The sequence below is a fragment of the Sinohyriopsis cumingii genome, chromosome 13, assembly GCF_028554795.1.
Source record: "Sinohyriopsis cumingii isolate HCF-2022 chromosome 13, ASM2855479v2, whole genome shotgun sequence".
In the NCBI taxonomy this organism is placed as follows: Eukaryota; Metazoa; Mollusca; class Bivalvia; order Unionida; family Unionidae; genus Sinohyriopsis; species Sinohyriopsis cumingii.
Window position 1 is genome coordinate 9,626,286 of NC_142973.1, and position 22,850 is coordinate 9,649,135.

The 22,850-nt window shown below is 37.0% G+C and overlaps 1 protein-coding gene across 9 annotated transcripts in view; it reads right to left on the bottom strand.

The window, feature by feature from the left end:
• Positions 1-11,603, bottom strand: part of LOC149784927 (cleavage and polyadenylation specificity factor subunit 6-like) — a 117,609-nt gene extending 106,006 nt beyond the window's left edge. For 5 of the 9 annotated variants that reach the window (XR_016425331.1, XR_016425332.1, XM_089978547.1 and 2 more), the window contains exons 1-3: positions 11,447-11,603; positions 7,349-7,420; positions 1,551-1,655 (exon numbers count right to left, since the gene is read on the bottom strand). Coding sequence is in view for 7 of the 9 variants with exons in the window: in XM_089978547.1 (XP_089834673.1) it covers positions 1,551-1,655; positions 7,349-7,420; positions 11,447-11,503 (234 nt within the window). In the remaining 2 variants the exon portion in view is untranslated. The remainder of the gene's footprint in view (positions 1-1,550; positions 1,656-7,348; positions 7,421-11,446) is intronic. The other 4 variants (XM_089978552.1, XM_089978550.1, XM_089978551.1 and 1 more) reach the window with 1 other exon arrangement.
• Positions 11,604-22,850: the final 11,247 nt, after the last annotated feature.

Genomic DNA, 22,850 nt, shown 5'->3' on the forward strand with positions numbered 1-22,850 from the left:
AAATATTTTTCTTATTTTAGTAACCTGGCCAATTTGCTTAAATTGCAGAATGGCATTATTTGTACAAATTCAAAGCCTTTCATGCCACTGTGCTTAAGGTTAAAATTTGTTCTGTTCATTATTTTTTTAAAAGCAGTAGTTTTTCTATTTTTAGTAACAATAGCCATATTTGATTCCAGATCAGCATCATTTGTATGCCTGAATGACTTTGATCCTGAAAACATACCAATTTTGACTGAAGTAGTCTTTTTTTATGTCATTTAAAGGCTTCTCTACTTTTAGTAATGGCATACATTTGATAACAGATTTAACATCACTGTATACATTTTCAGAAAGTCATTAAAATTTCAAAACTTCACACATAAAAAATAAATCAAGAAAGATTAATTTGCAGTGTTATAAATGGCATTCTTATCTTGTGCTTATTGAAAAGAATGGATCTGCATTTGATTTCAATCCAACAAATCACTGTAATTAAATGAATGCCAATGTTTCTTTAATTTTTTAATGATTATACATTTGAATAATGTCGACATGCAATACCTTGTTTAAAGCAGTCATTTCCCTAATGACAGCTATATATCTAAACAACACAACGTTGAACAACTTTCAAAACAGTTGCTAAGCAAGGTGATTTTTAGCAATGTGGATAAAATATGCATATTAAATTATTTTTGCAAGGAAGGCAGTAAGGAATGTTTGGAGAAGGAAAATTCATGCAACAGTAAAGGGATAAAACAAAAAGTTACTATTCTTCAAAGATTCTGTGGTACTAAAAACATGCCAATAGGACACAACAAAAGAGACAAATTTTTAGCCATGCTGGGTTGGTAATTATCAATGCCTCCAATTTAACAATTAGAAGTAAAGACATTTTGTAGTTATTGCAAAGAATGTCCCAAACTGGCACAGGTTGTTGTCAATGAAACTTACAAATTCAGCATTTAAATAATCAGGTCTTGTGAATATTTTGGACCTCACAAGGCCGCACCGTATTATGTACCATTTTAAATTAAAATGAATTTTTAAAAAAGGGTTCTCTTTAATGGCCAATATCACATTAATTACCAAGTTTCATGGCAATGTATTGAACACTGGGACCAGCTGCATTAATGAGATTGTATCAAACACTGCTATAGACCCAAAAATAGCAAAAATTCTATAAAAAATTGCAGAGCAAAGTGATTTGCTGATATGCGCAACAGGTGATGACCCTAATTTCCACAAAGTTTTTTTTTAAAAAAAACACCCAAAACGTGGGACCTGTACTAACAAGGTTGCAAGGGTAACATGGATACAAAGATTACTATATACACACATCCTTATATCTGTACTAGATTTTTTATGTATCAAGGGTATATGAAAAATTACTATTTACAGAATTTGTGATTTAGAATATTCTTACAAAGAACATAAAATTCTACTAACATCTAATTAACCCTTAGTACTGCACAGGTCTTCAAGCAAATACAACCTATCTATCTGCATGATAAATTGAGTGATCTGGGGTAACTTTAGACAGATGCCCCCATTTATATCCAAACACTTACCCATGTCATATTCCCAACATATACACTGTATCTTTTTCCACTGTAGTTTGTGGGCAATGAGGGGGCTGCAGCATTCTTGCTTCCATTATCATGATGTTCTGGGTGCTTAAGAAAAGGAAAGAAAAAATTAAATATTTGAAACATCAAAAACTTTGAATTGGTTCAGTGGCAGAAAATGAAATTTTATTTCCAATAAATGAGTTTTAAAAAAGTGTTCCTACATTTAATTAAGTAATTGGTAAAATCAAATTACAGGTTCAAGATTACCAGGACACAACTTAAAGACCCAATGCCACTGTTATGTGCACAAAGTCATATATGCTAAATCATCTAAATGATACTTAATCTTGACAGATACTGGTCCTAAACATTGTGAGTTTCCATTAAAACCAGATAATATTGATGTTTTATCACAATATGAGCAATGTTATTTCTCCCTCAAACAAAGAAACCTAAGCCATTTTCACATTACTAACAATTAATCTGATGTTGTTCAGTGATATCTGTGCATCAACCAATTTTAGCTGAAAGCAGGAACACAAGATTTAATGACTTCACCATTGTGAAGCTAATACCATGCTATGTTGGATTGTCTTCAGCTCACCCTTCAAAATATTCAGCACCAGAGAACATTGGAATGGAAGTTTAAAGCTGTATAGGATTCCCCTCCTTTGACTTTGATTCATTAAAAATGCACCTACAATTATTAAGTGGAAATAAAACTGCCGGACCCAAAGAAAATATGCCTTCATCTGGATAATCCATACATGCCAACCCCTGATGAGGAAAAAGCGTAATCCACATATAACATGATAATAATTCAATGAGCATATGTACAAAATGATTTATTTACCCCTCTGGCCTTTGAATGTCTATTATTGCTTCAAGTTTTCATATGTAGCATTTTTAGCTTTAAAAAGCAACAGACTGTCATGCTGCATTTTAAAACACTTTGTACCAGCTGAGACTATGAATGTTTTGCACACCAGTAGAATATTAAGTGCTGGGTTACAGAGCCTGGATCTGAATTCAGTTGTTGTTGTTGTGGGGTTTAACGCCATTTTTCAGCACGATAGGCTATACATGGCGGCCAGTATTAATGGTGGAGGAAGAACCCGGAAAACCCCGGAAAGAACCACCGACCCACGAGAAGCTACTGGCAAGCTTTCTCACATGCCCACATTGGCTGAATCTTAGACTCGAACCGCTCTGAATTCAGTTTTATTTTTGTTAACAATACTGAACAATCTCTCACAGTCACCATTGCGATGGTAAAGAACCATTACTTCTTTTCATAACCTGACAAAGAGGAGGAAATTTATATCTTTCAGTGATTGGGTCTTTCAGCTGGGAAATAAGGTGCCATTGCACATCAACTATACATGAAGTACATTGTCAGGTTAAATGCCAACTTGGTACTTCAGGAATTCTCCTTCTAATTTATCAGCACCCTTTCCTGCAGCAAGGTGCATCAAATGACAGGAACAACCTGATATGTACAATGACGGAGACATTTTAAAATACAGAATGAAACTCCTTTATTAATTCCAGCCATCACTGATGCATATTCAGCTGAAAACCCCCATACAGTTCTGCCAACTTATATTATGTTTCTTCAAAGTAGTATCAAGCAAATCAAAAGATGCTTTCTCCAGTGGAATCCTCTATTAATTCTGGTAATGAAAGAAGGACTATAACTTTGCCCTTTTTGTCGTCAAAGTATCTGACCCAGACAAGTACAACTTTTTGTCGTCATAATCACTACTCTCATCTGTGGCAATACTAAACGATCCAGTTTTTGAGGCTTCTGCTATTTTAAGTAAAGTATCTTCAGCTACACACCGATTTTATTCTTGCACATGCATATTTTCTGCAATTCTGGAATCAGGAAACATTCATGTAAACAAAGGAGCAACATGGTCTGCTACTGCTGGCATATTCCAAGTTTTAGTAAGAACTTGGTAAATAACAACTCTGCATTTATAACATTCATGTCCGTAACTGAGTTCTGCTGTAAAAAAAAAAATTACCTTAGTATTAGAGCTAGTAAGATGAATTAATTTGAGATGTTTCTTTGTTTTCAATTGTTTTTCCACATCAAATTTACCATCATAATCAATATTAAAATCCTTTCCACACAGCCTGCAATGAGTGTCAAGCTACCCTAGAATGGATTGTCATTCATGTATTCATCTTTGAAGGAATCAGTTGAATCATCTTTGCTTTAACACACACAACCAGAATCCATTTGATGACATTTAGCACCAAATATTGAAATTCTTTCCACACAGCCTGCAAAGGGCATTATGCTGCCCTAGAAATGAACGCTATATTAAGCCATTCATGTATTCATTTTTAGAGGATTGTTTTTTCTCTTTTCTAATCCATCTGTGAAATTATTTGAATTTTTTTTGTTTGCTCTAACCCACATCAACTAGAATAAATTTGACGACTTTTTTGAGCGACAAATACCTACAAACTGGTTCTGTTAAATATATGAATTGAACAAAGCAAAAATTAAATATTAGAAAACCAGTCTGTTTTCTCCCAACAAAGCCATACAGGTGCTATAAATAGAATATAATGCTAGTGTGAGAAATGACATGCAGGTCCATTGTACATTAGACATGACCTACAGCGTACAAGAGATTGGTTCTCTAATAAACATGAACCATAACAATGAATATGAGGTCAAAGGTTTGATAGTAGAAACTAGCACGTTTCTTGGAAATGGGACAGCTGCTATAAATAGAACATATTAATACTGTATGGAAAGAAGTCTATGGACAAGTGTACTCTTATGTCATAGTTACACAGATCATCACCAGCACAGCTATGACTGAGACATGGGATATCATTTGGGAGTGGAGCAACTGACAATAGTAATGGTTCAAGCAATTTTATGAAAATATCGCGCAAGAACTTTTTAAGGACATTATAAGGAAAAACGTCTTGAATGTAAAGACCAAAGATTAACATAACTTGGCAGATTCTGTACCTCAATACTAAAAGAGTACACTGATTCTTGTGAGGTATGCAACTTTGTATACTGACTGACATTTCCTGTTTCCAGTGAGTTTTTTATATATGATTCACCAAACAAAAATATGTTAGTAACTGTCATGATAAACCTGATATTACCAATGAAAAATTTAGAAAAATAATTAAGGACTTTTTAAAAATTTTCCTTTTTTTAAAAAGGAAGCACTTTTTGTCTCTACTAAGCTTTAACCCTTTTATCACTAAGTAACTTGGCAGGCATAGAAGCCGTAAACACTAAGTAACTTGGCAGGCACAGAACCCGTAAACACTAAGTAACTTGGCAGGCACAGAACGCGTAAACACTAAGTAACTTGGCAGGCATAGAAGCCGTAAACACTAAGTAACTTGGCAGGCACAGAACCCGTAAACACTAAGTAACTTGGCAGGCACAGAACGCGTAAACACTAAGTAACTTGGCAGGCATAGAACCCGTAAACACTAAGTAACTTAGCAGGCACAGAACCCGTAAACACTAAGTAACTTGGCAGGCATAGAACCCGTAAACACTAAGTAACTTGGCAGGCACAGAACCTGTAAACACTAAGTAACTTGGCAGGCATAGAACCCGTAAACACTAAGTAACTTGGCAGGCATAGAACCCGTAAACACTAAGTAACTTGGCAGGCATAGAACCTGTAAACACTAAGTAACTGTGGAGTTGTAAAGCAAAATGACTTGTGGATTTTGAAATAACATACCTTTACCAATTTTAAAGATATCTGGCTGGATTAGGTATCAAAATAAAGGTTTAAAGTTAAATTGTATGACTAATTCACTAACATTTGCATATCTATTATAACTGTCAAAATAAAGGTGCAAACAGGTAACACATCGGGTAAAATGCACAAGCAATTATTTATTTACTTTGTTACATGGACAATATTTTCAAAAACTTCATCTCAAAGATTTGAAAGCATTCCAGAGCTTTTCTTGAGCCATCTAACAGGCAGGTGGGTCCAGCTCTCACAGAAAACTGAAATAAATCCCTTTGGTTCTTAAACCAACATCCAGAACAAAAACGTGGAGTGCACACTTCCTCTGGTTCAAAACCTTCAAAGTCCTCTTCATCGTCATCACTGTCACCCACAAGCACATTCAAATGCCTCTCCAGGTGTTTTCTCCCATTTTCAATCAACTGTATTAGGTCACAACAGCTAAATATTTTGACGATTCATAATCTGACACTTCATTCTCATCTTGCTTTGAACTCCGCCATTTTGAATAGAAATTCACCATTCGCAAAACATGCTCAAAAAGTGCCTTCTTTCCTTGAGATTTCTTGTTGTATTCAAGCTTAACTCATGAGATAATCCAAATACAATATCTACATTACAAGAAGGAAGTTATTAGAGGTATCCCAAAGTTTATGTAGTCGGGTACTATGACTGTAAAGAAGAACACTGTCCCATACTGGTAAAGCGGTCCATAGGGTTGACAGACTTACTTCCCCATGACTGGAAAACCGGTTCATAGTGATGAAAGGGTTAATAAAAAGTATGCATATTCCTATTTGTAAGGACCAGAACAAACTATGGCAATGGAAAGAAAACAACTCATTGTTTCCAGTCTCAATCAATAGACCATGAAGCCTGCTCCTTCATCACAGATGCTAATGAAAACAAGAAGTCCAGAACAGTGAGCACTTTAGACCACTCAGGGCCCTGCTGCAAGACTGAGTGTCAAACATCACCCAAGTGTCAAAACTGGAGGTCAGACTGAGTACAAAAAAAAACACAAATAAACATTGGTATCAAAACTGGGGTCAAACGAAATATTTAGGGTCTCTGAAGTGCAAATAATAGTAAAGAGAAACAAATGGTAATGACAAAGATAATGGCATCTATTCTTTAAACTGAAAAACTCAATATATTGAGAGTTATGTTTAATTTATACTGTGTGTTGGCTTTTGTTCATGATTATGTTACATACATTTAATTTGTACTGAGTACGAACTTCTATTCGTAAAAGAGGGTAGTAGTTAGGCCTACATGTCTAATGTCACATAGGCTAAACACATTTATTAAGTTAGTTCTAGATACAGCCTATACTCTGAACTGAGAATTGTCAATAAACAAATTTTGTTTAGTATGATGGAAATTTCCATTAAGAGTAGTGGGGATCTATATAAGATTGTTTATAACTTATTGGAAATTAACTTCTGACCCTCATCCTGGTTCTCAAATTCTGTCTTAGGTTTATATATTAAGGTTAATTATATTGGAATTACGCATTCCTACCTCTGAAGAGGAATCAGTCCTATTGTTGTGTTCAAATATATTGAGAGGATTTATTTTAATTATTCACTGGAATTACAAAGTGTTCACAGATTTTCAGACTAACTTTACTATTTTGGGATTATTAAGAATTCACTCTAGGACCTTTTGATCGTATCATTGTGATATATTAAGACTGTAAAACTGGAATACATTTTGAACACGAATGGAATTAATTTGAATCCTCTTTACTTTTTGGACTTGTGGGATATAATTCACAATACTGTACGTTCCTTTTGTATGTTCACTTTGTATCCAAGGCAAATAAAGAAATTGTTAAATAAGTGTCCTTTCTTTAAGATTTCATTGATTTTTAACCTTAACAATGATAATGCACATTTCTGACATTTTGTGATGCTTCCTAGCCCTTACTCCATTACTCTAATGCTATCAAAAATTAATAAGGAGAACCCCACTTTTATATGGGCTGCACAATAAAATGGCCTCTTAATCACTACGTTTATTAATTTATTAATATCTTACCTCTAATCCCTCTCCACGCGAGGAGGCAGTTATAACATCATCATACAAGTCCCCATCATGGTTGTACTCTTCCTGAAAAACCAAAAAGAAAAAAACAACTTTTATTAAAGAATGTGATATGCTCATGAGAGTGTATCCCTTCAAATTTAGGTTTTAACATGCAAGATTTAGTCCTTACATCAGGTTAAGTTGAGGTATACTTCTTTAAACAAAACAAAAAAAAATATATTAATATTGGAGAAAGTCTTTAGACGGCTTTGTTTTTTTCAAGCTCCTTTCAACCGATTTCAGTATTCACGGCTTCCATCGCATTCCAGCCAACTGAAATGTTGTTATTGAGTTTAACATCATTTTTCAGCACACGATAGGCTATACATGGCAGCCAGTATTAATGGTGGAGGAAGAACCCTGGAAAGAACCACCGACCCACGAGAAGTTACCGGCAAGCTTTCTCACATACCCACACTAGCTGAATCTGAGACTCAAACTGGCGCAGACAGAGGTGAGATGGCAGTGATCCATAACGAAGAGTGCTTTAGACCACTCGGGGCCCCCCCAAATGAAATGTAGGAGAGCGGAACTTTAAAACATGTCTATTTGCTTGTGTGGGAATTTGAATTTATTAAGAAAAAGACATCAAAGTAAGTAAATTTTGACTAAAACATTATAACTTTATTTTGTTGTTGTTGTTGTTGTAGGGTTTAGCACCAGCACACGATAGGCTATACATGGCGGCCAGTATTATTGGTGGAAGAAGAATCCGGGAAAACCCCGGAAAGAACCACCGACCCACGAGAAGCTACTGGCAAGCTTTCTCAAATAACCACATTAGCCGAATCCGAGATTCGAACCCACGCAGACAGAGGTGAGATGGCAGTGATCCGTAACAGAGAGCGCTTTAGACCATTTGGGGCCCCACTTTATTTTGTAGAAATGCGCCCATATGGGCTGCCAAGTGAGAGAGATATTCCTGAAAATTTTACTTATCACTGACATCGGAACACGATATACAGCGCAGTTATTTGGGCAGTAAGAGACTGACGCCCAAAACATAAATGTCAAGGTCACAGTCTTATACTGTAGGTCTACGTAAACACATATATACTAGTACAAAAAAGAAAATAAGTTATGAATCACAAGTGAGAAATTATGTTCATCTCGTTTGTATGACGATCCCACTCTCTTTTCTTTTTTCTCCTCGTAACCAAACACTGCTCTTGATAGCTTTATCTTTCTTTGCCTTTTTCTGTTGATGGTTTTATAACACTTGTTCTTACAAAGATCCCGTGGTATCCTTGACTTCGATGTCACTCTATCTCAGATTTTTTATCTCTTACCAGGATCCATTTTTGTCGTCTACTATATCTTCAGTAACAATTAAATCTTTTAGATATAGATTTTCTTTTGTTCTTAAAAGTGGCTTGTACTGAACCATTGGAATTTGTATGTATGTTGTTCATTGTCTATTCTTCTTTCCATACTTCCCTGATTAAAAATTTCATGAAGATTTCATATTCAATTTCTGCATATTTTGTTTTTTTCTTCTCGAGCTAAATGACATTCTTTCTGACAGTCATTTTTTTGTTTTAAAATATCATGTGTTTGGACTTAACAACCCATCACTAAAAAATATTGTGGGTGGGTTGTTCTTGTGTCTTCTCCTTTGACTTTTAAGATTATTACTTCTGCTTAACAATCTTTGTATCCATCAAATCCATCTGTAACAGTTTTAGTCACTTCAGTGTTTGGTTTCCTTTCAATAACCATAGATATTTCACAATAAAAAGGAGTTTTATTATCATTTATTTTGATTTAGTATAAATGATAATTAGCAATGGATACAGAAATGTGCCTTTTAAATACAAGCCCGTATTGGCCATTGACCTTTTTCATAGAGGTCAAGAAAAAAATAAAGCGGCTCCTTCCTTGCCTCTCCCACCTCCACCACCTCACATTACCTTCCAGATTGCAGCCAGAACCATACATCCATTCACAAGTACTGATCAAATTCAGCATGTCTCGGACTGAATCAGTGAGTAAATGACATACTTGTGTAGCCATTATACTTGTAAGAAATGCAAAGTATATGCTGCCATAGATAGAATTCTGTATGAAGTACTGTGTACACCTTTTAACTCTCAAATTTAGATTAAAATGGTAAATTTTGTCAGATAATAGTCGCAATTTGTTTCCAGATTAATATATTCTGTGACACTAGTTTAAAACAGTATTTGCCAAGTATGACAGTTACATTAAGTCCTTGTATTACCCATCATCCATATTTCAAACATATCAGCAATATCAAACCTTGTATCCAATAATTTTTCTACGGTATTTCTAATCAGTTCATCCCTGATTGATCAACATGGACAAATTAACCTAACTTGTTTCTGACATGAGGAGTGAACATTCTGCACTTGCACTGTTACTGGAAGAAAAAAATTTAAAGCAGGGGAAAGCCCTATCAGTGTAGAAAGAAACGTTTCCCCTGACTTTGTGTGGGCATATTTAAATTAAAAAGAATATTTAGCAAAGTTGGCAGTAGTCCTACAATGTAAGACACAGCACATTTTTGTTTTAGTGCTATGTCTTACTACCCAAATAAAAGGCCTGTATATTGGGTTCCAATGTCGGATGGCATCAGAACGAGCAGTCAAAGTTTCAGGAACATCCCATATCAACACTATTCCTCAAAATTTATATGTAACTAATATATTTACTGTGGGTTTTTTCCCCTGGTGTTATCAAAATCTGAAACAAGCAAATGGATGCATTTTCATGTTCCGTTGAATACATCTGAATTTGCTGAAATGTGGCGGTATTCGAGTTATGCCAAAGTATGTTCCAGTAGAGTCATGTGGGGGATATGTTTTCTGAACAAAACAAAATGTTGCTTACAGATCCAATGGTCATAACATATTTTTTTCGTTTCGTTTAAGATTAATATTTTAACTTAACCTGATTTCGGCAATCCCAGCTTTAGTCATTTTCCAGCCAAATGAAATGTAGGCCAATAAAACTTGAAAACAGGTCTGTTTCTTTTGTGAGAATTTGAATTTATTTTTAGAAAAGACATCCGAGTAAGTTAAGTCTAAAACAGTATGATTGTACTTTGTAGAAAATTGTCATTATTTTGGTTGGCAGTTGTGTGAGATACTCCTGAAAATTTGACTTTTGTTACGATTTTAGTCTAATCAAAACATGCTACACTGCACCCTTAGTTAGGCAGGAAGACCCTGACGCCCAAAACATAAATATCAGCATCGAGGTCTTACATATAGGACTAAGTTGGTAGCTGTCACATTTGATAAACAGTATTTTCGACAGGACAAAATGCCTTACTTATGTATCCCACTGTATAAATGTTCCTTCAGTAAAAGTCTGTATGGAAGCAACATCCATGTGGTTATTCTCTCCTTATCACAATTTTGTGTCTCTGCCTCATATGCCCCAAACCAACCCCAAAAAGCAGTTAAAACTACTACAATTATAATACATAAAAATATCTAGAAAATCTCTTTTAATCCAAATTGTTAAAACAACAGAATTTTGTAAACAGGTAAATAATCTTTATGTGCCAAATTTGGTTTTGATTTCTCTACAAATACACGAACGGTGGTTATGGTACCACTTTTTGACACAAAAATAATTGTTAAACAGGATTAAGTTGACGTTGTTAGAAAAAATTCATAAAAATACGATTTCAGACATATGCTTCTTTGTAATAGCATTACATGTGTGTAAATTTTGACAGAGTTACCTTTCACAAAAAAAATAATTGGTTCACCATGTTACTGTAACTTTAAACAAAACTTCCAATCCGTCAGAATTTTTACATAAATACTGTAAGAACCCGATACAATTCGTTATTACCACACATCCACTCTACTTCTCTGAGTACAAAAACGATAAGATGGACTAAACAAAAAATGTAGAGCCGTCGTTCAAACCAAAACTTGCTGCGTGTATCTACCGCCTAACAAACAACCCTGAAGCAATGGCTATAATAATGCTACCGAAATGGCATTCCTTGCAAAGGCAAAACTATTATATTATGTCCAAAATTTCAGTTACCAATTTTTCAATTCTGATACATACCTGGTCAAAACCCTCTTCAATATTTTCATACAGATCAATATCCACGCTATCCGCCATTATCCGTGCTCCTTTACCGTGAATACCGAGGTACGGAAATCTGTAACAAATGATATAATTAAAAGGAAACCATAACAATTATTCTGTATCTAATTAGCTATTTAGTGATAATTTTAACAACATCTTATTCTATGTCTTAATGACTTGCGGGGAAAATTATCAAAAAGAAAAAAACTATTAATAAACTTCCGGTTCTTTTAAGAATAAGGTAATTATTCTATTAAATTCAATTCATTTGTAGTCCTTCTGTTCCCATCCAATAGGTCATCACACTGACACACACACACACACGCGCTGAATATATAAATGCCCAAGTTAGATTTACGCAGAATTTAACTTATCCTGTGTATAAAAACAGTGCTCCATCTAAAATTAAATGGCAGTGGTACATACGTCCATGTTCTACTAATCTTGCTGACCCCGTCATAGAGAAAATGATGCTCTTCGTGTTGTTAGGATTAGGCCTAGAGTTGTTCTCTCATCATAATTCATAATAATGCATATAAAAGCAATTAAAAAAAGGATATACCACTAAAAAATGCTGTTAAGGAAAAACTACAAGCAAGACAGGGATCTCAAGTTGAGTACGCAGAAGGTACAGAACAATTATTTAAACCCGTTACAAACGTTACAGAAAGAGTCGCAACAGTTACTGAGGAGGGTCTTCTTCCAGTACTAAAACGAACAGAACAAATTTTACAGGAACTTCCAACTAAAATAGCCGCCGCACAACCTCATCCTGAAGGTGCTGTTGGTGGAAAACCAAAGGAGAAAAAGGGAATTTATTCTAAAGAAAAATTTACTGAGAACGGTCTAAAAGCAATGCAAAAACATAATTTTTATGATTTTCATGATAAAGTCGCTTTTGGTATTTTTTCTGCTTCAAGTTATCACTCAAGAAAAGATTTTTAAAACCCAAACATGTTAAAGGAGTAACTAATAAGGTATGGAGGGATTGGTTGTTTAAAATAAAACGAAATACTGATCGTATTGATGAGCAAGAAATACACTATAAAGGTTTTTTAAGAGGATTAGACCAATATGATGGAGAAATATATTTTAAAAAACACAAAAAGAAATAGAACAAGAAGAAAAAGAAAGACAAAAACGTCAACGAGGATGGAGACTAAAAGAAAGAGAACAAACAAAAAATGCAGCGACAACCTCCCAAGCAAAAGCTTTCCCTTCCTTCACTTCCTCCACCTCTGCAACAACTTCCTCCACCTCAGCAACAGGAAGAAGAATCGACTCAAGCAGCAGGGAGGGCGAATCCTACAACTTTTAGAAGGTTCCAAATGCCGAAATAAACCCTTTATAAAACCGCGATGACGCTTTATGTAAACGCAATTGTCGCCGTCGTTGCTGCCCTTTGTTGTCGTTGCCCTCCCTGCTGCTTCCTGCGTCCCTTTTCGAAAACTAAGGTCTTTATCGAGGTACGAAAAATTATCCAAAAATCGTATCCAACCCGATTCGATACCGTGTTCGAGCATCATGCAAATTTATTGTTATAAATCCGTGTGGTGCTGACTAAGCCTGACTAAATAAATTTCTAAATTTATTTATATCCACATCGCCACTGCACCAAGTCTGATAAATATTTCGTAACGTGTGTGTATCAACTCCGTTAAACACAGCAAGAATATTACAGTTATCCCTGATCACTTTAGGAATTTGGGTGTATCGCTGGGTTACATAAATCACATCACTGTTTTTGTGTCTGCCTCTGGAAAATATCCTGGCAGGATTTGATTGTTTACCCAACATGACATCATCGTAAACAACTAAATTATTAATAAATCCTTCAATATCATCAATACTTGGCGCTTCATTAATGTCAGTTATAAATTCAACAACATCATCACCGTTTTCATTTAATGATTTTGCACTTTCATTAAAATCTTTTAACACTTCGTAGCATCGTTGATCGTCTACACTTGGTGCTACCAAATACACCTTGTCCCACTTTATCCACTTCATTATTAAATTAAGTAACAACTGTGTCTTACCACTCCCAGATGGACCAATTATAATCATACGAACAGAATTTGGTAGCGCTGCGTGATGCTTAACTGGTTCTCGTTTCCTTGTAGCAGAAAAGTCAGTGATCTCCATCAGAATAATATAATATAAATATGGATCTATATTGTGTGAAATGTAGAGCACGTACCCTAACAAGTGATCTAAGTAGTGAATGGGGTCACCCTAGCCTCAATAGGAATTACCATTACAGAACCCCCTGGGTCACTCTAGCCTTAGTGGAAATTTAACATGGAGAAAAATCATGGGTCACTCTAGCCTCAAGGGGAATTTAACACGGGGAAATAGTCTTGGGTCACTCTAGCTTCAAGGGAAATTGAACATGGGAAAAAGTCTTGGGTCACTCTAGCCTCAAGGGAATTTAACATGGGGAATAGATCGTGGGACTGTCTAGGGACAATGGGAAATTTAACACAGGGAATAGATCGTGGGACTGTCTAGGGACAATGGGAAATTGAACATTATGGAAACCCCTGGGGGATATAGCCTCAAGAGAATTTAACATGGGGAAAAAGTCTTGGGCAACTCTAGCCTCAAGGGGAATTTAGCATATGGAAATTGAACATGGTGGGTCTGTATAGCGTCAAGGGGAATTGAACATGGTGGGACTGTCTAGGGACAATGATGGTAGAGGGTCAAACACAACAGAGACAGAGACATACATACACTAGTACAAGCGTGAAATTTATATATAAAGCATTGCCAAGACCTGAAATCTTGCTGGGGGTGTTCAAAAATTTGCATAATTGTAATGATGCTATAAATAGCTATAATCAAGGAAATGCTCAACGACAAAATGGATGTGACTAAAAGTAACGCTAAAATGGCGAAATTGTCCCAGAATTTAAAGGAAAATAAACATATCCACGAAAATTAAGTTATAATAGTTTAGACTAAAATGGATAAAATTAGTACCTACTTACAATATCAACTTGTGTGACGATCGTGGATAAACACCCATGTATCTATTTATAGCTATAATCAGCTGAAATTCCTATGAAATCTCACTATCTATTTATAGCTACAACTTATGGGTTATTCCTTTGGAAAACCCCACTATCTTTTTATGGCCTCAGCTTGAGTGACGTTCCTGTTTATGAACTCTAGTACATATGTATAGCTACAACCTGTGGAAAACCCCAAGTCCATATTTATAGTCTCAAAATTTCCAGCGTCAGTGACGTCACTGTACTGGAAACTAGGGGATAAATGGTAACAGTGTTGCAAGTGGCTGACCTGAATACTGTAGGTAGGTAGGTAGAATGTATTTGATAGGGATAAAGGGAGTTTTATAGGGACAAACAGAGACCAATACACACACACACACACACACACACACACACACACACACACACACACGTACACCACAGAGGGAAGAAGAAAAGCAAACCCAAAATATACTATTCACACAGGGAAGAGGAAAAAACCAATAAATATACTATCCAGACGTTCTTACACTAACACACACACACACACTCCCACACAGAGATCGAAGAATAAAACCAAAATTAAAATATACTATCCATACAAACGTACGCTAACGCATACAAACCCCAAATATACTATCCATACAAACGTACGCGAACGCATACAAACCCCAAATATGCTATCCATACAAACGTCCGCGAACGCATACAAATCCCAAATATACTATCCACACAACGTCGCTAACGCGTACAAACCCGAAATATACTATCCACACAAACGTACGCGAACGCATACAAACCCCAAATATACTATCCACACAAACGTACGCGAACGCATACAAACCCCAAATATACTATCTATACAAACGTACGCGAACGCATACAAACCCCAAATATACTATCCACACAACGTCGCTAACGCATGCAAACCCCAATAATACTATCATACAAACGTACGCTAACGCATACAAACCCCAAATATACTATCCATACAAACGTACGCTAACGCATATAAACCCCAAATATGCTATCTATACAAACGTACGCGAACGCATACAAACCCCAAATATACTATCCACACAACGTCGCTAACGCGTACAAACCCCAAATATACTATCCTCACAAACGTACGCGAACGCATACAAACCCAAAATATACTATCCACACGGAAGGGAAGGAAAACAAACCCAAAATATACTATCCACACCGAAGGGAGGGAAAACAAACCCCAAATATACTATCCACACTCGGGAGGAAGAAGAAAAAAAAAAAACAACCAAATATACGATCTACACAACGTACCCGAACACACACACACACACACACACACACACGCACACCACAGAGGGAAGAAGAAAACCATTATACACTATCCACACGGAGTGAAGAAATAACCCTTTATATATACTATCAACAGAGAGTGAAGAAAATAACCCATTATATTCCATCAACACAGAGTGAAGAAGAAAAAGTTTTTTGAAAGCACCTAAGCCCTCACCTGCAATGACCAACTCTGCCAAACACCTACACCCCACCCCCACCCCCAACACTACAAAACCCATTTAACCCGTTATTTTATGGCATCAGTGTGTGATTTAGGAGACATCAAGACACAAAATGATGTATGAAGAGACTGACTATTGTTTACCGACTTGCATGCCTAAAGAGCGTGCGTGAAGGAAAACATCCTTCCATTTCAATTCTAACTAAAACATGATCCAGAGGGATAGAGAGAGAGGTGAAAGAGCACAACTTCATAAAGTGTGAGTAAAAACAAAACACGCCATCCTTATTATACAATGTCAAGACCAAGAGACACTTACGTTTTCTTTCTGGTCTATTCTCTTTTAGAAGGTAGTATGAAATTTTACATCAGGGCCAACGCATCGGCTCACATTGTCAATTTTTCCATTTCCATGTCTTCACTGGCACAAGTTCTTCCTCATCTTCAATTTCTTCTTCTTCTGAATCCCTCTTCTCTTTTTCGTCTTGTTTCTGTTTCTTCTCTTTTCTCTTAGGGCACTCTGAATCCCAGTGTCCTTTCTCCTGACAACGATATTAGGTATCTTGACTTTTGTCTCTCTTTCTTAGACGAAGCAGGTATTCTGGAGACAAATACCCATTTACCTTTGCAGATATAGCAAACTTCATCAGCACTTACACACTTTCGTATGACTCTCATCAAATCAACGACCAAAAGAGTAAGTTTTGTTGCCACTTTCGCCTGTGAATTATGCTTCCGTATGACTTTTAGCATATATTTGACCAGCAGGTCGATCTGTGCTGACTCTTCCATCTTCTTGATCGTTTGAGAGTGGAATGAATACTCTGACGCTAAGACACTCTCCCTATATACAGGGACCTGCTGCGTATGAAACCTAGTCAAATGTAATTTTGCAATAAGATGAAACGATTCATTGAGAAAGTAAAAGGCAATGACGTGCCGTGTCGCCTCACACAAGACCTGAAGTGTTAGCTCAAATCCGTGTCAGCGATTTCGAAGACGACATAACTGAGCTTTAATCAATGCTCTCCATTTATGCTACAAAACCACGAGTCCCGATTCACGCCAAAAGAAATTTCGTTCGGTCCATAAAAAATAGTATCACATCTGAGAAACGCAAAAACGAACTTCCAGAAAACTGAGAACGACGGCTTACACCTACAACGTGAAATGTATGAGATCAAGTAGTGCGTAAAACTTAGTCAAATTAAATTTTTATAGTCAAGACGAAACGATCTCTTTTCGAAGAAGAAAGCAGACACCAAGTGACAATGGCGATCCGTGTCACACAACACTTTTCAAAATGTGTATTATTAGAGGTTTGTTCTAGCGATCTGCACGGTTAAATTAAATGTTGATGTATTTTGCAATAAGACGGATACAATTTTCATGGGATCGCCCATGGTACCATTGTTCGTGCATTAGTTTAATTTTTTTAAATATTTTTTTATATAAATCGCCTTTAGGATAGACCCAGTAAAGCATGGCTATTCTCGTCACTGTGTGAATAGCTACTCAAGTCAATTCGAAGTGAATGCGGTAAGAAAATAAGTATAGCCAATGAAATGGCTAACAACGGGTGATGCATTGTTTTGTTCTAGGACTGTGTGGCATAATAATCCCTACGCTCTTGCGTTGTTACCATTACAGTGCAGACAGAAGTAATGTGAACTTACAAGCCCTCTTTGCGTATTGTACCATTTCTTCTTACCACATCAAAATACTGATCGTCACAGTATTGGTTCGCGTTTTCAAGCTGACCATTTTTTTTATATCTTACTTAAACATTTTAACATAAACACTCACACTCACATCGGTAGAGTCAAAACAGACGTGTTACAGTATTGAGGGCATGTTATCTTTTTTTTTTTCTTCAAACTAATAAATTTGGGGTTTGTATGAAGTAAAGAACCGAAAATACAGTGAACCTCAAGGATGATGACCCAATCTGTCTGTCTATTGATGCGTGTATTTACTTAAGAAGAAATATGACCTCTAAAACACAAAGAGATACGGCAAGCATGATTAGAATGAACACAACGATGTTTTCCTTCACGCCCGTGTAATTTAGAGTTTCAATCCTCTTTCAAGACAGACTTGATCTCCTTTTGTAGGGCTTGAAATTTAAAAAAATAAAAAATCTTAAGCACTTTGCTATAGATAATTTCATCAACAGACTAAACAACATAAATACCGTTACAACAGCAGAAAGCCTTAAATCTTCTATCAAAACGAAATGCATCAAAAAATTAAAGATTAACGATAACTAACCAATGAAACCGAATTTAACAAAGGCACTGACATGTGAAGAAATGTCTCTCACTTTGGAAAGGTAGGCGAATGTAATCTGTCATGCACCATCAACTTGAAAAAATTATAAACAGAGAGAAATCTGAATTCAAAATTTATTTATTTTTAAAAAATTGTTTCGTTTCTTTTTTCTTTTTTGGAACAAATCTAAGCACTAATATAGAGTGGAAAAGGGAAAATGCACATAAAAGCTTTGATAGTTCTGAAAAAATGAGGGGATATTCCTAACGTTCATAATCACCTATATATGCTTGGACTTGTCTGTGACTTATCCACAAAACAAGATGTACATATTTCTGGTCAAGCTGCAAGTGTGTGCGTGTTTTGGAAAATGGTAAAAATTGGATATACAATTTTCTCGTGACACTTATAAAGTGAAGAGTCTGTGCAAGTGTCAAAAGCCAAAGTCATATAAGTTTTGTATTTTGTAAGGCTTGTAAAGATTTCCACTTTAGAAAATGTGAAGTATCACAAGTTATTATCACAGACAAAAGTGGAACATAGGGGCTTGCAAGAAAGAAAATAACCCAGACAGTTGGTGTCATCAAGAGTGCTAGAGACGGTACCCGAACTTGCTTGCTTGCTTACTTGAATTAAAGTGATTTTCGCTCCAATGGAGCATGTATCACTGGTTTAATCACGCACCGCGTGATTTTTAATTACTCCTGGGGAAGGAAAGAGAGCCTCATCCCCCAGGCTTTTATGTACTCACAGACTACTTTTAAATTTAGCCACTCAGGTGTAGGACTAACTAGTCCTTAACAACCTGACGGAAAGGCTTTAAACATGAGTGGGAATAGTCTCACCACACACTCATTTTTCTTAGTTGGTTTGAAATGCCTCAGGTGTCAACCCAAGCAGTATGTAAAGCCCGTTACGATTGGTCGGTAGCGATGACGTCACATTAGGACACATGGGCGTGTGGCAGGTGAAAATCGTTTCACATTCTGCCACGTGTACGATGTCCGAGCGTGGTAAAGGAGAAAAAAGGTGCTCAGCAAGCCAGCGATGGATGTTAAGTACTCCCCAAAACGCCAGCTCGTACTTATTTCAAATCAAGTCGAGTCACCAAAAAAGAAGACGTGTACGACATCGAAAGCATTCTCGAACGCAGATCCCGTAAAGTAGGCAAACGACGTCTCAAAGAAGTCAAAGTACGTTGGAAAGGATATCCACCCAGTTTTGATTCTTGGATCGACGCTTCGCAAGTCATCGACTATAAAAAGAAGTGACCCTCATGCCCTTTCACACAGACGCAGCTACGGCGACCACTCCTTCATCCAGTTCTTTTCTGCAAGATTTACAAAAACAACCCTTGTGGGTGTGGTGTGGAGAACGTGTGCCTAAAACGCAAATCGTCTTTTTCTGTCAAATCTTCGTGGTGTATTGTGTCATCGGGGCAGCCATTGCCAATTTGAGTTTGCAACAAGGAGACAAACAATTGTGGATCATTTTATTAAGCAGTTGCGTCGGTTACCTGCTTCCCAATCCCTTCCTGAAATTCTCCTCGAAAGGGAAGAACGGGAATCTTGTGTCCAGTGTCAGTCACCACTCTAACAACAACAACAACAACAACAACAACAACCCATTTTGGGAGGAGACACGCCTCTGACTTCCAGTAACCCCTCGGACAGTCACAGAACTCTGGAATTATGAACAATAACAACCAATTTTACTTAACCTTACCCAGTGACAGTTCTATGGAGGTGTTTCCCAACAACACTTTGTGCTGTTACACGGTCAAGTTACCTCAAACCGTCCAATTAGATCACGAAGCCCATTGGGAAGTGGCTTTGGTGGAAATCATTCACCCAACACAAATCAAAAACATCACCGAAAAGCGAAACACTTTCCAGGTGGAAATCCTGAATGCCCAATTGGAAGAAGAAATCAATAAAATCGGGTTTTTAGGGGACACAAGACCAGCCAGCAATGCAGCCTTCATTATCTACACCTTGAAAATTCCTTCAGGTTATTATTTTAGTGGTGAACATTTGGTGGACACTATTGCGGACAGGTTCAACTTAGCCTTCGGCAAAGCACTGAACAGAGCCCAAAAAAGTGTGAAGATTGAGTACCATAAAGTGGCTCATCGTCTCATGATCAAATTTCAAGATACGGACACATTGTCACTCAGGTTCAATGGTTGTTTGTTTCAAATTTTGGGTGGACATGCAGAAATGGTCGCAAACAATTTGAGCCCCAAGATCAACAGCAATATGGATTTTTACAGAGCTTTTGGAAACCCGGTAGAACTGAACCAAGGACTGAATTTGATCTTTGTGTATTCCGATGTGGTGGAGTACAACGTGGTGGGACACACCTCCGTACCGTTACGCCGTGTCATTCCTTTCAAAGTGGATAGTGCCAGGACCAGTGACCAGGAAGGTGGAAACACCTATCACGTACACCGGGAATTTGTACATCCTCATTATTTGCCCGTCAGTAAGTCGTATTTGGACACTGTCAACATTGCTATAAAAGGAGATCTGGGACAAAATATTCCATTCACCAAAGGGAAAGTTACAGTGAAACTCCATTTTCGAAAACGGTTCCCTAACGAATTGTAAGTCAAGACAGCGACGAGGGACATTTCCACCCTATAAAATCCGACCAGATTCGTGTGGAAATTCGGTTTGCAGAAAATCTAAGCGCAGATAATATGGTGAACGTCATCCTGTATACTGAATTTGAGAATACGATAGAAATCAACAGTTTGAGAGAAGTCATTCTACACTATTAGAAGTCATGGAAAACTTTTATCAATGTTTATATAGTAGGGATCCTTTGGACATGGAATGTGAAGATCCTGAGGAAGGAAAACCCCAAGACAAAGACGAAGAAGTCACCATGATGAAGTCTAGATGGCCAGAACAAGAAGCCCATTTAGTTTCCTGTCACGCTATAGTCTTGGCAGAAAAAAATGAAGGAATTGATCAAGAAAGATTGCTATGGATGTCATAACGATCATCCCAGTCAAATTCAACACGATAAATGCCTGATGCTGAGTCAAGAAGAAAAATTGGACGAATATCTGGACGAAGTTTGGAGTCTTATCTCGGAAGAAGACGTGTTGCAACAGTAGTATAAAGGCTTGCGTGAACATTCTTTTCCTCCATTAACCACTCAAGAGATCCATCGCATCGAGGCTCTCTTGGATCAGAGTTGGGAGACGAGGAGAAGAAACGGTTACTTGTTAGACATTTTCAAGCAAAAAGTCAGGATCGAATCACTTATCATTACCTGTGAAGAAGAAAAAAACATGGATACCTGGGAACTTTATTACCTTTTGAACCACAGCTGGTACACGGCTTCTTGGAATCCTGTCATCTGTGCAAAAGATGAACTCCCTCATCGCAACCCTCAAGACCATCTAGCTTTTGTGATCAACACGGACGACAGTGCAAACCCCGATTTTAACGTTAAGGTCCCCTTGAGGCTAAGGTGGCCCCATATACTACTAAGAAGAATGGACGGAGAAGTACAGACTACATAAACAGCAGAGACAGCAGCAACAGCAGCAGCAGCATGAACCTGACAGAGGCTTTGTCGACTGTCGTATGATACCAAAGAGTTCTTCTTCTCTTTCCGAAGAAGCAGACCTTATCCTGCGAGAAAGCCTATCGTCAAAGGAGGCCGCAATCTTATAACCTAAAAGATCGCCATAGCTTCAAGTTCACAAAAAATAAAAATAAAAATATAAACAAAAAAAAAACTTTTCACGGGTACCCCATACTCTCGAAAAGAAATAACATTCCATTGCCTATGATATGTTAGTCAGTTAGAAAAAAAAAAACATAAGTGAGTCTATAAGCACATGATTTCTTTATCTTTGTTAGAAAGTGTGACTCTAAGCCCTTCGTTTCCGTCGCCTATCAAAATTTTTAAAATAGTGATGGTCAGTAAAAAGTGTGTGAGTGTTTCTTTTCGGTCTGTGCGTTTTTTTTTTTTGTTGTTTTTTTGTTGTTTTTTTTGGGGGGGGGGGTGATAATATGGATAACGTAAGTTCGGGTACAACGAAATTAAAATAATTAGACCCATAACTCGGTGTGGAAGGAAGAAATATACGCAACAGCAGCGGGAGCAAGAAATGCAGACCCAGCCAGTTAGGACTCCACTCACCTCGAGACCACACCGTGCGTGATTAAACCAGTGATACATGCTCCATTGGAGCGAAAATCACTTTAATTCAAGTAAGCAAGCAAGCAAGTTCGGGTACCGTCTCTAGCACTCTTGATGACACCAACTGTCTGGGTTATTTTCTTTCTTGCAAGCCCCTATGTTCCACTTTTGTCTGTGATAATAACTTGTGATACTTCACATTTTCTAAAGTGGAAATCTTTACAAGCCTTACAAAATACAAAACTTATATGACTTTGGCTTTTGACACTTGCACAGACTCTTCACTTTATAAGTGTCACGAGAAAATTGTATATCCAATTTTTACCATTTTCCAAAACACGCACACACTTGCAGCTTGACCAGAAATATGTACATCTTGTTTTGTGGATAAGTCACAGACAAGTCCAAGCATATATAGGTGATTATGAACGTTAGGAATATCCCCTCA